Genomic DNA, 11,912 nt, shown 5'->3' with positions numbered 1-11,912 from the left:
AATAAATTACCATCAATTGGTCAATTATGAAACTAAGATATATTCATTGAAATTAAATGACCCGATTTTCATACCAAATTGGTCAACGGTTTTTAACCATAGTGCCTCTCGCTTCTTTCAAAATTCATTTATAGTCATGCCCTATACATATTATTAAAAGGCCACAACACTAATACAAAAATGATGAATCAATTATAACTTTATGTAGAAATTACGAGTTTAAACAAATAAAAACATTACAAAATCATACTTTGAAGGGTCAAATGTAATTTTACGTAGCCATTCTTACTACAAGGTATATGTAGGTGGCAAAAACATCAAACCAAACACCCAAAAACAATTTTGGGGGATTGGATTGGATTTACACTATTCATTCAATTTTTTCCCCCAAAAAATATCAAATCAAACACCTATTTTTCATTTTTTATATTATACTAAAAATCAATTTTACATTCAAAACATCACATCAACACCTATTTATATCACATCATACAATTATTCAAATTCAAAATTTGTAGTCATTCTTACTACAAGGTATATGTAGGTATTAGGATACATATAAACCAACTATGACATGGAAATTAAACTTGCCGAATAATGATGAATATTTGTTTGTTTTTTAATTGTATGAAAATTATAAATAATAATATTTTAATGTTAAAGTGGGCTAAATAAAAAATAAGTCGGCAGTTAGGGTGTTCATTCGACAAAATAATTTGAAATAATTAGCAAATTATTATATGGTATATAACATATTACTAAATTAGCATATTAACCTGAAATAATTGGCAAATCGTCATAAGTTAGAAGACATATATTGTGTTATACACCCTCCGTCAAGTTAAAAAATATACATATTTTTATTTTGGAATGTCCAATTACATCACATCATTACTTTAATACAAAAAAATAAAAGTAAACTATCATTATACTACTTTTAACTACCTACTATAATTCGAATACTATTATTTCTTAAACGCGCCATAGATAAACATATACTTCTTAACCTGACGAATAAAATATAATATTTGCTATTTTTTATAAATACATGTTGTATGGATCAAACTTTATTGTTCGGAAATCAAAATACATTTTGCTAAACTTAGGATATATTTTTCTATATATAATTATAAAATGTGCTATTTAGCTTATGGATTAATAAATAATAGCTACTAAGTATTTTTCTTTTTATGGAATATTATACTCGATAATATAAACTATTATTTAAATATTTCTAACTTTTAGAATTAGGAGCATTTTTTTTTTTTTAAATTTTACTTTTTTTCATTTCACTGTCAAGTAAAATATAATTAATAAATAAGTTTAAAATTATAAAAAATAATTATTATATAATAATATTTAAAATATAATTAAAATATAGAATTATTTTTCTGAAAAAAATAATAAATAAAACAGAACAATATGATTAGTAAATAATTAAAAAATATATTATTATACTCTCTTCGTCTCATAAGTAAATATCCATTTGCTTTTTGCACGTAATTTTAGAAATATTAGTATTATATTGAGATATAATATGAATAAAGTAAAAATGACTAAAATAACTTTATTATTAGTATGTGTGATATAAAGGTAATAAAATTTGTGTAATATATTGTAAGTTGTAAGGGCATTTATAATGTTAGGTAGATAGTACAGTTATTAATAAAAAAACAGAAATGGATACTTTGTCATTGGCACATATTAAAATGAAAAAATGGATACTTGTTATGGGACAGACTAAAATAGAAAAATAGATATTTTGTTATGGGACGAAATGAGTATAATATAAATAATATTTAAAATATAATTAAATTGTAAAATCATAGTATTTTTTTAAAAAATAATAAATAAAGTGGAACTGTTATGTAATAATAATAATATAATATAAATATTAAGTGTATATATATAATATATATGTAGATATATTATGTATATTTATATATGTATGTGATTGATATAGGATAAAGAGAAGAAAGTGAGATAAACGCATTTATAAGTGTAGAATTCAATGTATATATCTCTTGTATTTATAGGCAGTAAATGAGGGTAATAATGGTTACAAAGCATTCACATCCCTCTTATACGTAGCAGATACTAGATTAGTGTATACTTTGTAAAACTCTGATTTGTAAATAATTAAAAAATATAAATTATTATTGATAATATGTAAGATATAATTAAAAATGTAGAATTATTGTTTTAAAAAATAAGAAACAATAAAGAAGGTGGAACAACGAAAAATAGTAAACAAATAAATATTAGATTTTAATTCTGTTCTTTCAGAAAAAAAAAAAAAAAAAAAAAAAAAAAAAAAAAGAAAAAGAAAAGTTAATCGAACCCAAGCAATATTACCTGACACGCCCAGATAAACACACCAAAGGAATCCTAATTTTGAAAATAATCGTTACAAAAGGGCAATGTCGGAGAGGAACGGAGCCACCGGAAAAATGTAAAAATACTCGTAACTGAAACGAGCAACCAACAGGCGCAACAATTTGAGATTCGATCGACCCGCCCGCCGGTGTGCTGTGCAGTGACATGTACAACCTTCGACCTCTGATTATTGATCTCATACTCGCACATCTTGTTTATGTTCTTCAGTTGTCTCCTCCCATCTTGGCCATCAGGTATAACAATAATTCAGGATCGTTTTCCTTGTCCATGTTTAGTGGGGTTTATTAATCAACCCTCATTTGGTTATATATTAGATAAGATTACATTTTAAATCTGCGCTTTTGTTGATTTGTTTGGAAGATTTTTTCTTTTTTTGCAAGTCCCATTCAAAATTCCACCCTTTCGCCCCAAGCTACTTTTGTTTTAACTTCTAGTGTGCGTTGTTTGGTAAGGTTTGGTGTCAAAAAGTTTGATTGGAAACTGTTGGTGTTACAGGAAGGATGTGAGTCTTCAACTGAAGCATTATTGTAGAACCACTGTACAAGGAAGATTCTTTCTTGCTGATGATAATGGTAATTGGCTAATTTATTGAAATTAAAAGTGGTGTTAACTTAGGCCGTTTTTAATTATGATATAAGGAGGTGATAGATAGTTGTAGAGCAGGACGTGTAACTGATCAGTGGTGGAATGGCGAGAACATTATGTGTGAGACTGTGAGAGTGAAGTTCTTTAATCTTTAATCTCTGGCACAAGTAAATTGCATCTGTGGTTGTTTTGTTGTATAATATATCCTCAGCTACAATATAGAAGTGATCCCTTTTCCTCGAGGATGGCATTGTTTTCAAGTTATTCCTTCGATTATCATAATGATCTTTCTGACTTTGGGGTGATTTAGCTGTTCAAGAATGCCACGGAAGGTTTGTAATATCGGTATTAGGTGGAAGGGTGGAACTGAATTTTGAAAAACAAAGTTGTGTTCTTTTTCGTATTACTCAGATTCAGATTAACAAAGGCTAGTCTTTATAGATATGTGTTCTACTGTAGATCTTATTGCTGAACAATGCAACATAGATGAAGATGCAGCAGTGTCATTCTTGATCTTCTCCATCCTGTTCCTACATTTTAGTTTTTGAACCTGGACCAAATTAGGACTAAATGTCTTTGTTCATGCTAAACGTTAGACTTATATTAGTTTCCTATTCATTTTAATGGGTCTTCTTGAATAAGACTTCCCGTGTTAAAATATTATCGGCTCATTCTATTCCAATCAGTAGACCTGCTGGACATGATAATCCTAGTTGTCTGACTCAACCAAACATTGACTTCACCCAACTTAATAATATTATAAGTACTGAGGTAAATTAGCAAAGAAGCTTGAATTATAACTCAGCACCTTGGGTGGTTACAAACCTTTGAAATTTCACAAAGGATTCAATCTTTGAGTGATGGCTTCATCAGAGGAGCTGCAGTAGTTCTTAGACTAGCAGAGGTACAATATATTCTTAGAATTTATTGAACAGTTGTGTGGCTCATCCATCACGTTATTAGTTTTATGGTTCCTGAAGCTACAGATATAAAGAAATATGCTGGTTGGGCTATCACATAGACACATACCAATTTCCCGGTTCAAATAATTCTATTTTAAATAAATGAAATAATATATTGAAAGAAATCTTATAATTTGAACCATCATGACCCTGCTTTGTCTTGATGAAATTGGTTTTTGTAGGTTATGTGTGCGATGCTTTCTCAGTTGACCCACTGTATCGTTGTTGCCCAGATAAAGGAAATCGATTCTCTTGTCAGTGAGTTTTATCTTTTTAGTCTTGTGTTTCATACTGCTCTCTCATTCCACTGTTTTTTGTATTACTATTTATTGTAGTGAATTGAACAAAGACAATGCAAATTTTTATTACAACCAAGTCTGAAGATTTTTAGAAGAAATGAAAGGGTAGACACAAACAATTGTATACAAAATTAAGTGAATATAGGGATTTGTAAAGTCTCGTTGTGGATATCACTGTTACCTCCTGGAGAAGTGTTTCTTGGTCAGCTTTAAAGTAATTATGTATCTTATGAAGCTTTGTTCCTTTGTGCTATCCCATTTTTCTTCTGAGCTCACAGGGGATGCAATCTTGTTTCTCAGTGTTGCAACTCATATGAGTTCTGTGTTTCATGCTGCTTGAATCCAACTATGGTAATTCTTTACTGTCTATTCGTACTTATGCTATTCATTGTATTTTGACAAACAATTTATTGTTTCAACAGACTCCCAAAGAACAGGCACTGAAGGTTAAAATAGCAAAGCCTGCAACAGCTGGTAATTTGAACTTCAGCTGACAAAAATATTTCTAAGTCAATTACGGTTGTTGTGCTTAACTTGGTTGAATTCTGAGGCAAATTTTTGTCTATTTAAGGTGTGATTACTTGTTATTTTATTGTGTGCGCTTTTTTTTTTTTTTTTTTGTGTGTGTGTGTATGTTTGTGTTATTTTTGTTTTATTTTTATTTGTTTTGTTGATGTTTATTGAAATAAAACAGTTTTTATATCTATGTTTTGAATAAAAAGATTAGTTTTGGATGTGATATTTTTGGAGGGAGATTGCTAAATTTAATAGTAAAAAATTGTGATAAAAATCACAAGCACACACACCCTAAACTATCAACTCTTCATTTATGTATTTAATCTGTCTGTACTATACAGTCTTCCTCCCTCTGAGGTGTAAATGTTCCACTTGATTCTGCATATGCTGGACGCATGTTTACAATATCTTCGTTGTCAGTTTCTAATTGATTGCTCATTAGTATTTACTGAGATGATCTATTCATGACAGGAACCTATGGAAGTATTTTTGATTTTTGTGCTGGCAGGTGTCGCCATAATTCTGAGAGTGTGGTATGCTTTTGTGCTTTCATTCTTAGTTTCTTTGGTGACTCTAATATGAATTAATTAAATTGTTGTAATATAGTAAATGAAATTTTCCATATGTAGAATGAAGTTTGGGAATTTTTTTGTTCGTTGTTGCTTTTGGGAAGGATCTAATCTTATTTTTGACTTAATACGAAGGCTGAATGGCCATTACTAAATATGTTCTTATGAATTAAAAATTAGCAAACAAGATTTACAAATTTTATCTCATAAACAACTTCCTGATAGACAATCTATTTGTGTATAGAAATATTTTGAAATTGTTCTTGTTGAAGTTTAATTTTGTTTATTAGTTTTGGTTTTTTTTTGAATAAAGGTTTGGTGGTGATATTTTATCAGTGGAAATAATATGTTTTTATAGGTAATCGCGATGGTTGCATAAGTAAAAAAAATTGAAACCAGATTCCAAAGTGACAGAGCCTTCTTGTTTCGATGATTGGACTACTAATAATTTGAACAAGTATCATTGTATAAGAAAATGTGATCTGTATATTAGTTCCTCCACAAACTTGCCCATCGCAGTATTTGGTTGAGAATGTATGCATTAGCATTGATCAGGATAAAATATTATAGTATTATGTGAGAGAATGATTTATATTTGCATATACATGACAGCTCACTTCAATATTTCCTTGATGTCTGCTTTGGATATGGATATATCCCAAAATAGTGAGTTTACTGTGCTGCTGCCTGAAAATCTATTGTAACTGTGAAAGGCTATGATATTCAATCTGTTATATATCGTGAATTGCGAGCTATACTATCCATAGTCCAATTTTCCTTGTCTTTGCCAAAGCCTCTCATGTTTTTATATCGATTGTTCAATGGAGCTTTTTGTACTTGCTATTATTGCCTTAATTCAATGTTTCTATAACATGTATTGCCTCAGATCAGTTTTACAACCTTTTATCGATTAAAATATCTTTTATGCTACTGATGTGCATAATGGTGTTTAATATATGTATATATATTTTTTTATTTATTTATTTTTTTTCAGGTTCACGAAAATGCCTATCTAAGTGAATTTCATCATTGTTTTTCCATACCATCTAACACTTCAGGTTAGTGTATGAAAATTTTTGCCACTCATTTGGGTGTAACAATGAACTTAGCTGCTAGTGAGTGGTAGAATTATTGTTCTGTTAACATTAACAGCCCATCTTCTTGGGAAATACTTATTTTAGTTTTTCCATTTGTTCTCTATTTGTAAACATTTTTCTAACAAGTTCCCTCAGAAGATTCCTTTTATTTTACAAAAAAGAAAAAAGAAAAAATCAATTATCCTTTTGGTTTTATCATCGGCACTATATACTTCTCCCTGAAATAGACATGCGTACTAGTAGTAACTAGTAAATTATTCCTGTTTCAGTTAGGAAAATAATCCTGTTTCCACGCAATCATTGCTAAGTTAGGTCACCATCACCATCAAAACTAAGTGTACTTAAATTGCACATGCTTGCCTATGGATTAAAGTTCCCATGCTGGGGCATTAGAAGATATTGTGTTATGACGATTAGAAATCTTCTTCAAATGACCTAACTTGATATATGATGGGTATGTTTCTTTCTTTGTACTGGGAATTAGTGTGTTCGGATTGTAATCAGTTACTTCCAACTTGGAGTTATATATCTGCGTGATTTTCCAGATAAGGCCAATATAATCACGAATGTGCAGTGTCAATCTTTTGTGCTCCATACATGCAGCCATGGCCTCATGAGAAATGCTAATTAACAAAGTTCTGTGTGTTGTATTTGTTTTACCTGTTGAAACATATATATGCAATTTGAGTGCTTGATTCATGTTGTTCTCAAAATCTCTCTGTAGTTAATTTGGTAGTATTAGTAAGTTTAACAAACCAATCCTTGTTTTTAGTTTACTTACTACTACATATGTAGCGTATACTAGTGTCCTTGTGTTGAATTTGCAGGTTGTATAAAATGCTTAATTTGGGTATGCGATAAAAGTAACACAGATTTGCCATCATCACTAGATTAAAGTATCCAATCTAGCTCTAGTAGGGCTTTGAACCATTGACAACATAGCTTTGAGGTCAATCTTGTATTGCCTTTTCCTCCTTGCCATCTGTATTTTCAAGCAAAATTTCACTTTCTCAAACCTCTTGAACACAAAACATAGACTTAGTTGTATCTTGTCTGTACTGTCGTTAGTTGACTCACACGTGCGAGGTTCTGTTCAATTCATTAACAATAATCCTGAATTCTAACTCACCCACTTTGCAAACATGTAAGAATGGCATATAACTCCAAAGTCTATAACTAAGGTATTTGCTTTTACCATTAAACTAATAATTGAAACTCTATTTATTGAGTGTATTACAATGATAAATATGAATAGAATTTATATTCTAACATAATTAGTTTTACATATTCCACCAATTTGATAAGAACCTACTTTTACTTATTTATTTTTTGTAAGAGCCTACTTACTATCTCATTATATATGAAAACATGATATATTATTATTATTATTATTATTTTGAGTTCCTTCTTTAGTTGAACCTAGCAACAACCTAAATTGTTCTATTCGGATCATCCAATTTGTGGTTCTGTGAAAATGACAATCATAATGAATACTAATTGCATTCTAAAACTATGAGAATATCACCAACACCTTTAGTCAATTTCTTCAACTTGAAATCATATAGATACATATTGACCAAAAGTTCCAAGAACGGTGGACTATGGTATCTCTTGGCGGATGCAAAACTACTCTTTGATGCGGATGGTGACATTGATCTCACTATTGCATATGATGGCTTCAACACCTTTATTTTTGTAGTGATTATGGCTTCTCTTCCATCACTGGATGGCCTGCAACAATTGAAAACATCCTGGATTTTAGTTATTTATGTTAGGATAAAAATTTTGTTCCCATAATGAATATTGTAATTACACCATAAAGAAAATGTGAATTTTATTTGTTCAATTAAAAAAAAAAGAAACACATTTGACTTTTACAGTAGTCTTCCTTCACGTGAGATAATAATACTTAAAAGAAACACTTGGGGTACGTTTGTTTATGTTTTTTCTCATTTTTTTAATATTTAATCTTTTATTTTCGTACGGAAAGCATCACAACTTTGCATCATTTGCAATATGTATGTGGAAGAATCAACAACTGAAAACATGTAGAAAATTTGTTTTGTTTTTCAAATTTATCCATACGTGGAAATGGTTATTGATCTATAAAGTTGACAATTGGGATTCAAAGATGCAGAATGAGGAGATATCTTCTTTTAGATCTAGGCCAGACAGTTATATAATATTATTCTTACATAATGGTTCTGATAAACTATAACAGATTTTGCTTAACTGTATTTTGATGACAGGGTCTTCAAGTTCTCTGCTGGAAGCAAGGTTGGCTGGCATCAATGTCACTGTTGGACGGTACATTTTATCCCAAATGTTGTTTAAGTTGAAAGTTTAGAATGCCTGATAGTTGGCAAATGTTAATAAAAATTAATCTTCTCTATGTAATAGACAAGGGGAATCGTGTGACTCAGTTTGCAAGTCAAATGGGCAGTCTTGTGTTCCCAACAAGCTTCAACTGCTTAATCAGTGTGAAATGTAAGATGAATCCACTCTAGTGTAGAGCTCATTATTCTATCATTAGACGTGTATTATCTATGATTTTGCATCATCATAACATTTGTGCTTTGGTGAGTTATTTTCCTACATTGTTTTGGTTTTTCCATATATAAAGCTCTGATATTAGCGTGATTATTGATTAAGCTGATCCATCTACATGCTATAAATATGATATTTTTCAACTATCCATTGTAGTATAATTGGTGTTGTACAGGGTATTGGAACAGCACCTGTAATGTTTCTCCAAACAAATTAAAAATGATGAATTTTTTGAATGAGGTTAAGTAGTTAAATTTGGCTACACTTGGAGCCTATTATTTGTCGGAGAAGACTTGCTGACTTTTGGGGCATGTTTCATGAACAGTATAAACATAATGAAGATGTTTTGTTTATTATCTTTGGAAGTTTTTGTATAATTATTGTGTATGAATCATGTACTCTTAAACTTGGAGAAAAGAGGAGTTGGTCCATTGTAAAGTGTGATGCATATATGTGTGTGTGTGTATATTATATATATTAGGTATTGAGTGGACATACAATCGTTTCTAGTATTAATGCATAAAAATTTGTATGATCTAAGTTTGGATTAAATTAATAACCAATACACACATACATACATATGTGAATATTGGTAATAATTTCATTTTGAATATAGGAAAATTCATTATAAATAATGTATGTGTTTTTAGTACGTATAATATAACAAGAAATATCATTTCAGACCATTTCTGTGTCTTTTATGCTTAGCTTGTGTTTGTGGGTTCTTTTGTGATAAAATAGCTGCATCCTAATGAAACATAAATGTTAATGGCATAAAAAAGCTTGGACTTATGGTATCTGTATTCTAACAAATTGTATTAGAGATAGTAATGATTCAGTTGATCATTATTTCAGAAATATTATATTTTATCTCGAGGTTTTGGTTAATAATAGGGTGCTTTCATGATTGCCCTTCTCAAGTAAGAAATTTCATCTTTTTCTTTTTTTTTTGGTCGTTTTTCTTTGTTAATCTCTGTTACTTCTTTTGTTGTCATACTCACGCATTTTGAGTCTCACATCTGACTGCTTAGAATATTGAGAGTGAATTTTGGTAAAATCTTTCCACTTGGTTAGCACATTTCTGCATGGTTGACTGAACTGTTTCTCTAGACTTAAAACTGATTTACTTCTGCTACAATTAGACTTCAAAAATATATGAGCTGCAAAGGGGGGTGCTTGGCTAGTACCGGATCTGACCAACCTGCTGAAGTTGTTGATGATGCCCCTAAACATCTGGTACGATTTCTATTTTGAGCTCATTACACATTCTCTATTTATAGTTTTTTATATTTAATAGTTGAATTGAATGAAGCATGAGTAGTTGTACATGACAGACTGAGTGAATATATAGTGTTTCTGTATAACTACTACTCAAAGAAAATTTGAATGGCGCTTTCTCTCTTTTAGTAATGTATATCAGTAAGTAAAATCCTTTGGTAATGTATGAAAGAATACAATGTTCACCACCATTATCAGCTAAAGTGTGTACTTATGACATGATCATGTAAGTTATGCCACAACCAATTAGTTATAAAAATAGCATCAAGAACCTTGAATTTCAGTTAGGTATAGATGCAAAATTGGTTACAGGATTCACGAGGCAAAAAATGTCTTTGTATCCTGTTACATACCAAATTTTGAGCCAATTGGCTGAGTTAGACTGTTTGGTGGCTAGGATAACCGTTAGGGATAATTTAATCACTCCACTACAGTAAATAGAAGGAACAAATGCTGTGTAAAATGTATACGTGAGGAAACAAAATCATTACCAGCATATTATTTTCACACAAAAATCACATAAGAGATACTATATAAACTCAAGTTCAAATAAAAGAAATTCAAACACAAATCAAACAAACCTCATTAGGTGCACGAAAATCAACACCTATTTGTAAATTTTACCATCATCTTCCAGTTGACTACCTCTATTATAACCTGTGGGGATTGGAGGGATAGTCGATTCTTTATAGTAGTATAACCCGAGAATCTTGCTTTATTTTTATCCTTATGTTCACTTTTCTTAACTAAGTCGCATGTCTGTATCAGACATGTTCCAGATTTCCTTGTTTAGTGCACTTTCCTAATGTGCAAAATTTTGATTATCTTCTCCACGAATTCTGAATGGCTTTCTGAATGATCAGAACCCCGGTGCGTGCTTGTATACGAAAACACAATCTACACTCTCTTGTGATGGTTCGCACAGGCATACGACAAGACTTTGCCCTTGCGCATAAAGATGGCAAACAAATAAGCCTGCATTGTCTTTGCCCCTCCAATGCTAACACCTCTTTAAATTATCCATAAGATTAATGGTTATATTGTCAAGATTGTGCAAACCTGAATTTCCTTTGTAAGTGTAAGCTAAGGTAATGGAATGTCATTGCGTCATTTAGATTAGGCACATTAATGTAGTCTCTTGACAAACGCGTCATTGATTATTGATTTGTTTGGTTGTGGTTTGAAATTGATTTGAAATGAAATATTTATTTGAGTTTTTGTTTAAATAGTATTTCTGGCGTGATGTTTTGTTAGGTAAAATAGTGTATTTTTATTGAAAACTGTGTCAATTGAATAGTATTATGTTTGGTTTGAAATAGTATGTTACTATGGATAGTTGATAGTTTTGCATAACTCTGAGATCTTTTTAGATATACATATTGGCTTCGTTCACGCAGTGTTTTTTTTTTTTTTTTCTGCTAAATTGCATAAAACCTACATGTGGTTTTATGAAATTTCGCCAAATATCTATACTTTTAAAACTGCATCAAACACTCTTATGTTTCATAAACTCTGCGGTTAATCCTCTCGGCGGTTCTTATTTAACGTTGTTTTTTTTTATCTAAATGCGCCTAAAAGAATAAATTTTAAAATCTCAATTTCTAAATTTCTAAAATTACAAATATATTCAATTTTTTATATGAGACTAAATATAAAAAAAAT

At 30.4% G+C, this 11,912-nt stretch overlaps 1 protein-coding gene across 3 annotated transcripts; it reads left to right on the top strand.

Moving 5' to 3' along the window:
- Positions 1–2,402: 2,402 nt before the first annotated feature.
- LOC127241775 (uncharacterized) lies at positions 2,403–11,476 on the top strand. 3 transcript variants are annotated; one of them, XM_051260983.1, is made up of 11 exons: positions 2,403–2,630; positions 2,893–2,969; positions 4,127–4,202; positions 4,522–4,594; positions 4,666–4,717; positions 5,231–5,292; positions 6,323–6,386; positions 8,675–8,732; positions 8,826–8,912; positions 10,115–10,208; positions 11,114–11,476. In XM_051260983.1, the coding sequence occupies exons 1-11, from the start codon at positions 2,542–2,544 to the stop codon at positions 11,204–11,206; spliced, it is 825 nt and encodes a 274-aa protein (XP_051116940.1). In that variant the 5' UTR covers positions 2,403–2,541; the 3' UTR covers positions 11,207–11,476. The 3 variants fall into 3 exon arrangements, 2 of the variants coding, with proteins under 2 accessions (XP_051116940.1, XP_051116941.1); XM_051260984.1 differs by having other exon boundaries at positions 2,559–2,630; positions 4,127–4,198; positions 4,544–4,594; XR_007836622.1 differs by lacking the exon at positions 6,323–6,386.
- Positions 11,477–11,912: the final 436 nt, after the last annotated feature.

Source organism: Andrographis paniculata, unplaced genomic scaffold, assembly GCF_009805555.1.
Source record: "Andrographis paniculata isolate CXL003 unplaced genomic scaffold, ASM980555v1 Contig83END, whole genome shotgun sequence".
Lineage (NCBI taxonomy): Eukaryota > Viridiplantae > Streptophyta > Magnoliopsida > Lamiales > Acanthaceae > Andrographis > Andrographis paniculata.
Note: the sequence above shows the minus strand (reverse complement) of the source record. Positions and strands in the feature narration are given on the sequence as shown.

Bases quoted from the DNA above. Each gene is read 5' to 3' on its own strand.
- LOC127241775 (XM_051260983.1), top strand. From the start codon at position 2,542: ATGTACAACCTTCGACCTCTGATTATTGATCTCATACTCGCACATCTT. The intron at 4,203-4,521 runs GTGAGTTTTATC...CTGAGCTCACAG, and splicing joins GGAAATCGATTCTCTTGTCA to GGGATGCAATCTTGTTTCTC. The intron at 10,209-11,113 runs GTACGATTTCTA...CTGAATGATCAG, and splicing joins ATGATGCCCCTAAACATCTG to AACCCCGGTGCGTGCTTGTA.